General features: G+C 41.6%; 1 protein-coding gene across 1 annotated transcript; it reads left to right on the top strand.

Moving 5' to 3' along the window:
• The first annotated feature begins 213 nt into the window (after window positions 1-213).
• Window positions 214-5900, top strand: LOC125530844. Its single transcript, XM_048695265.1, has 6 exons — window positions 214-727; window positions 2527-2632; window positions 4664-4746; window positions 4923-5037; window positions 5124-5210; window positions 5600-5900. The coding sequence occupies exons 1-6, from the start codon at window positions 461-463 to the stop codon at window positions 5725-5727; spliced, it is 786 nt and encodes a 261-aa protein (XP_048551222.1). The 5' UTR covers window positions 214-460; the 3' UTR covers window positions 5728-5900.
• The last annotated feature ends 838 nt before the right edge of the window (window positions 5901-6738 follow it).

The raw sequence follows: 6738 nt of genomic DNA, 5'->3' as shown, positions 1-6738 counted from the left end.
CATCGAGAGGCATCCATAGGCACATGTTGGCGTGCCCTCCCGCCTGTGGTGAATGCCCGATGCGTTGTCCCATCGTAGCTGCGGACGCACTTGGGCTAGGGCCAGTGTAGCGTACTAGACCTAGCATAGTAATCGAGTGTTCCGCACATCAGCTTCCTACTTCATGCAGAGCTGCACATCACGATGGAGCAGATGGGATGGGAGCGTGGGAGTGCATGCCCGGCGATACGATATCTTGCTTTTAATTTTTGCACGGGGAAGGAGGAAAACACGCTCGCTCTCCCGGGCCGTTCTTGGAAGTTGGAGCCCAACCCTGCAACGCGCTCCCTCTCTCATCCATGCGAGCCGTCTTCTTCTCCTCTCCTTGCCAAGCCTAGCCTAGCTCATCCCACTCCTCTCCTCGCCACTAAGCCACACGCCGGGCGGTGCCCAGCTCCACGCAGCCGCATTCGTGGAGAAGATGGGCAAGCGGAGGGTTGAGAGGTCGCTTCCCACGGAGAAGACGGCGGACGCCGGCGCCGTCGTGAAGCGGACGCGCTCCGGTTCCCACGCGCTCGCGCCGCCGCCCTCTCGGTCTCCGGCCGCCGTTCAGCCGCCCGCAGAGAGCGGCGATGGCAGGTTGTCGGCGGACGTGTCCGCCGTCGAGCCTGCCGGGAGGCGAACACGGTCCAAATCCAACCCGCGCCTACCTCCTCCACCGACGGCGCAGAAGAAGGTTTCCTGGGCGGTAATCTCTATCCAACTTGTTTCACGCAAAAAAATAAATCTCTATCCAACTTGTTATGCATTTAGGGTCCCTTTGGTTTACAACTTGTTATGCCTTTAGGGCCCCTGGGTTCAAAGGAAAATTGCCTCCATTTTTCCTTCGCCCCAGTCCTTTGAACCAAATGCGTGAATATTTTTTTAACGAACTAGCAAGAGCCCTGCTTTGCATTAAGAAGATAGAGTACAATGTCCGTTACAGCAAGAAAAGAATGGTTAAGAAGTAAGAACAGCTGTTGGACCTCGCAACACTCATATGTAAATGGTTACAACACTATATCCTAGTATTGGCCTCTTGGAACAAGCCAATATCAGCTTTGGCCTTGTTTGCCACCCTGCTAGCCGTGGCGTTCTAGTTCTCAGAAGTTCTGGCGTTTCTTTCCTTCCATATGTGCCATGCGACATTGCCGTAGTCACCCGCGTCCTGCCAGCTTGGTTCGATGCTCTTCCTTTTAATCGATTCCACCACCTGTTGATTGATGTTGCAGAACGCGCAATTCTCACCATCGGTGCATGTGCATCAGCAATGCATTGCTAGACATCTTCTGCAAAAGGGCAGTGGAGGCCTGGAGAGTGATGCGGGCTGTTGTCTCAAGGGTCTGATCGCATAGCGTGCAATTGTCAACAGCGGGGCAGCCCCTGCATCTTAGTCTGTTCGACGTCCAATTGTGATTCTGCAGGAGCAGCCACATATAGAGTTTCTTGGTTGGTTCAACCTTTGCTCACCAAATTTGATCAAGTCTCGGTTGTGGAATCCGGGGTGAGAAACTAAAAATGGTAAGCTGAGGTGACCGAGTAAGATCCATCACATGTTAAGTTCCACTCTGATGCAGTTGTTTTCTGTCGTAAGCTGAACATTTTGAATAAGTTCCCAGAGTTGTATGGACTGATCAATTTCCTCTGTGGACGCAATACATTGCAATCCTTTCATCCATCTCCCATAAGCCAAGGCCTCTTTAACTGCTAGATTTTTCCGGCATGCTAAACGAAACGCACTGGGCGCTAACTCCTTTGGGGCCTGACTAAACATCCGCTTCTCTGTCAAGAATCGAGCGACCGACCTGTCACCAAGAGTGATAGTGGCGCAGGCCGCAAACATCTGCTTACCAGTCATGTTGCAAGGTCCAGGAGTCCCTTTCCATGGTTTGTTTTTGTCCTACCACTTGTTCGACAGCCATCCTAACCTCAACGATCTTCCAAAACACCCAGTTTCCTTTATACCCAATCCTCCATTTTGTTTGGGAGCACATACTTCTCTCCAGATTTTTTAGGGGGTTACCAAGCATTTCCCTCCATGTCCCTCTTCATCAGCGTTCCACAAAAAAGATCCTTCCAATCTTATTTAGTCTCTTCTCAACCCAGGCATTTGCAGCGAAAATCGTGAGGAAGTATGTTGCCATAGCAGTTATCACCGAGTTGATGAGTAGCAGCCTGCCTGGCCTTGTGATCATCTTCCCTTTGCAAGGCTTCAACCTTGCAGGTGGTTTGTCAAGCATAGGCTCATCATAAGAAAATTTCCTATTCCTACAATTTTCCTCCACTTTTCGTATGAACCAAAGGAGCCCTTACTTTGATTTTTCAAGATATTTCTTATACTCCTAAATGGTCATATACAATCTTCGACACTTATATTTGTTTAACCAACCCAAACTGCCATGCGTTGAGCACTCAAGTAACCATGTACGACCTTTTCTCTTCACATGTAAATATACAAGCAAGTTTCATATTTATTCTAAAGAAAGTGTTTTCAATTTGGAGTTTCAGACACCAGTATCTGATACAAGCAAAGAAGGCAGTAAGCAAAGAGCAGTTCCGAACGCCAAGATGAGGACAAGGACGCAACCACCCAGGAGAGGAGAAGGAGCCGCAGGTCTTATCACCTCTAACTAGTACCGTATAATGCTTTGAGTTACTACAGAGTTGAATCACATTTCAAATAAAAAACAAATAATTAAAGAGAGCTGAATCACACTTCATGTAGTTCTTTAATAGAACCAGATAAATAACATGTCATTTTCTTTTGAGGAATCTGAAATCTACTCGCTGTTTGTTACTGCCCAATATATACATATAGTGCCAAAAAAGGTATAAATTACTGTCATCTGATTTGAACTAGAGAGTGACCTGCATTTGCGTGGATAAATTTTAGTGAATATCTATTGCTCCTAATATAGGCATCGTCTCAAATACACCACCTGGACCAATGTTTCTTATGTGTACATGTTTGTGTAATATTATTGAAAATAGTACTATGAAAACAAACCATTAACGGGATATTCCTTGATGTAACCAAGCTAAAGCTTTAACATATTGATTGTCATTGTTAGAGATGTTAACAGTATGCTTGATAGTCTATAGGTAATTAGAAACCAAAGGAGTAACATGTTGAGACAACACGTTAAAAAAATCCTTTTACATTAAAGAATTAAAATCTAAACACGATTGTCTCACATATTAAACTTTGTGCTCTCTTCGTTCACCGCCACAACATTTTCTGCATCGCAATTACTTTGAGTTGTTAGTGTAGTGCCTTGCATTTACACCCATCCTATCCCATCCGTCCTCAATTTTTTAAAGGGCTCTCTTCTACATTGCTCTCATCATAGCTTGTCTTTTCTGATTATGCATATAGTTTTCATCTAGTAATATAGTACAACTAACACGGCTTATCACATACTACCTCCGTTTGGGTTTATTAGTCCCCTTTGTGTTTTGTGTTAAATTTTGACCGTAGATTTGGCCAGCAAGATATAAGTTGTATGTCACAAAACTTATATTGTTGGATTCATATTTGAAAGAGGTTTTCAATGATACTATTTCTATGGTATATAGCTTAGTTTTTGATAGTTAAATCAAAGGTCAAAGTTTAACTTAAAATACAAGGAGGACTAATAAACCAGGATGGAGGTAGTATTTGATACGATGTCTTACTTTGAATATTTACTCTTACATGATGTAACCATTATTTGGAATTAATAACATTTGCCATGATGGCTTTTCACTAGAAAAACATTTATGGTTGTTGCTGCAACGTATTGTGTGCTGCTTCCTTCATGTACAATACACTCACTCACCCACACATCATAGTGGAATCAATCTTTCCTTTTTCTCAATTTAGCACCTTTTCAATTATTTTTCATTTCAATCTACTTCAGATATTTCTTAATATAAGAAATACAATTTCCTTCATGAAATAGTTGGACGTCAAAAAAAGAAAACCGTCAAAACTCTACTCTCTTCCACAATCCCATCTAGCTCGATCTTGTTGACACATATGGTACATCTTCTCTATGTTCCGTTGACGAAAACAACCAATGAATGCTGATAAATCTGCCGGATGTTACATTGACATGGTTTATCCATCGTTATATACTGCAGGTTATCAAAAATACATAAAATTCCTAAATTTACTTGAAATTTGATCTGCATTCCAGCTCTGCTTCAGTTAAAAAGTTGCTTAAATATTCTTATCTCTTATATTAGCAGTGTGTACATATTTGTTATTCTATTAAATTAGTCTAGTTAGGGCCGTGGACATAAACCATGTACATCTTTCTCCCCCACTAGAAGTACTACCTCCGTCCCACAATATAAGAACGTTTTTTTACACTACACTAGTGTCAAAAATGCTCTTATATTATGGGACAGAGGGAGTAATATATAAATGTAAAAAATCATTGGGTCTTAGATTGTGCTTCCACCTTAGATTGTTTTTAATGACTTGCATTTATCCGTGAAATTCTAGCCTTAAAAAGAATGCCAATTTTTTATCCTTTGAAAGTCCGCCAACTTAGATGCCCATTTTTCTGTCAACTTTAGCTACTTTTTATATTACTTGGTATAAATAAATTGCATGACTTTTCTTACATATGTGGAGTCCTCAAGTAAAGTTTCTTTGCAGGCGAGGCAAGCAATGCGTCGGTGATCCCTCCTGGAAATTTTGATCTAGAAAGGCAACCTCGCATGCAACCTACTCATTCCGAGGTACTTTTGTTTCATAAACATTCTTCTGTGCAAGCTTCTAGGCTGAAATTTTCGTCGCTGGTAATATCTTACATATCAGTTAAAAAAATAGTAATGTCTTACATATTGCTTGCTGCACCTCTCTCCTAGTAGGAAACACCAACTAATTTTTGCGTTGCTGAGTTTTGTGTCTTCAGCAACAGCCAGATGGTACAAGGGGTCAGCGGTATCCGAACAAAGGCGAGGTGCAAAAGGAAGCTCAAAGGAGAAGCAAGAGACAAGAACCGAGTGGAAGGGAAAACCTGAGCAGAGGTATTTTTCCTTCCGGACCTTGCGGTATGCACATCTTATGGAAGAATGCTGAATTAACTGATGATCTTCTCTATTTTCATTGTTAGCACTTGTTCCTGCACCGGTGAGAAAAAGCACGAGAAGAAAGTCAAGGCCTTTGCAGTGGTGGCTTGGTGAAAGGTTTCTGTATAACAGTAAGTATGGCGAATTTATTGTTTGTTCTCTTGCAGTTTCACTTTTATGTAGGGTGCCGATAGAAATTTGTGCTCTGAAATGAGGTCTAATGGCTAATAATGGTATTATTGACACTGTCCCTGCTCTTAGAGTACAAAAAATGCAATTCGGCCTTGTTTGGTTCGTAAGGAAAGTGCACATACGAACAGGAAATTTTTCCTTTAGCAGCATTATTCATTCATTTGGTTCAAACAAATAGAGCAAAGGAAAACTGAAGGAATTCTTTTCTCGGATCTCACTTCCAAAAGGAAAAACACAGGACTTTTACATTCGGCTTGTCCCTCATTTTAGAATTCCTACACACAAAGAGGCATCCTAACTATACTTCCTTTTCATGTAACTTGTGCAGATTGGCTACCCGGCGCAATAGGCATTAAATCATATTCTCACGGTGAAGATGGCAAGGTTGCACTGAGAGTGGAATCCTTCCTGCCCAAAAAATATTCAGATCTTGTAGCGAAAGTCGGGATGTACTGAGGTTCTTGGATATGTTTCTGTCGTGACGCTTATATCTATCCTTTTGTGGCATTTGCGATCTTTATCTTAGCCACGCAACAACTTCTGAGATTGATGATGCCATCTATATTTGAACTTGTATCCTGTATTTTCAGAACTTATCGGGCACAGTTGTGCATGTGGGATGAGGCAGATATCTCTCTCCATTGATTGTTTCAACTTTTAAATTTTAAGTCCTTGCATGGCAGTCACATGTTGATGTTCAGGTGCAAAAAAAGGTCATGTCGTCAACAAGGGCCAAGGTTGCCTTGCCTACAAAAGAAGGCCCGTTTATTTCTGGTGGCATCTTTTCAGAAGGAAGAAGTTTCTATCTCCCACCTCTCTATAGCAACCAACAAAACAGTTTTATTGAAAAGGAACCAACAAAATCATATACATAAACCTCTTGTTTTGTTCTTTTACAAGAAAGTTCAGAGCTAGCACTGGGTGATTGGAGCTCCTGTTATGTATGGTGTCGTCAATTGCCAACCAAGCATCTAGGAAACTGAGGTCACAAATTTCATCCAGCTTTCGATTCTTTTGTTTTTTCAAGATGTCAACACGATATTCTGCAACCAAAACAGAGCAAGTTGGACCAAAAAACACACTTTTAGGGAATTTTAGCACATAACACAGACTCCGGGCTAATAAATGAGAAACCCAGCAACTAGTAGTTTAACAAGAAATCTGACAAGTGGGGTCACCTCATTAACTAGAATGATGGTTCGAGTTGAGCTGGCCGTGTCTCCAAATTGATGAAATATATAATATTATTTTGTCATATATGTGGAGTTTTTTAGCTAGCCGGAAAATTTCAAAAACATCTTGTAAATCAAATTAACTGTTCTAGGATAATTCACGTCATTTTCCCCGACATTTAGAAGATCCAAATGTTTTTCCAAATTTGGACTGCACATTTTTTGTACAAAATTATAGTAAATCGGGACCGGCTAGTGGTCAATTGACTGAAAAAAAAAGTTGGATCAGTTGACG

This window comes from Triticum urartu, unplaced genomic scaffold, assembly GCF_003073215.2.
Source record: "Triticum urartu cultivar G1812 unplaced genomic scaffold, Tu2.1 TuUngrouped_contig_66, whole genome shotgun sequence".
NCBI lineage: Eukaryota > Viridiplantae > Streptophyta > Magnoliopsida > Poales > Poaceae > Triticum > Triticum urartu.
This window is presented reverse-complemented; position numbering and strand designations above follow the sequence as displayed.

Coding starts and splice junctions, on each gene's coding strand:
- LOC125530844 (XM_048695265.1), top strand. CDS start 461: ATGGGCAAGCGGAGGGTTGAGAGGTCGCTTCCCACGGAGAAGACGGCG. Junction 2,633..4,663: donor GAGAGGAGAAGGAGCCGCAG/GTCTTATCACCT, acceptor GTTTCTTTGCAG/GCGAGGCAAGCAATGCGTCG. Junction 5,038..5,123: donor AAGGGAAAACCTGAGCAGAG/GTATTTTTCCTT, acceptor TTTCATTGTTAG/CACTTGTTCCTGCACCGGTG.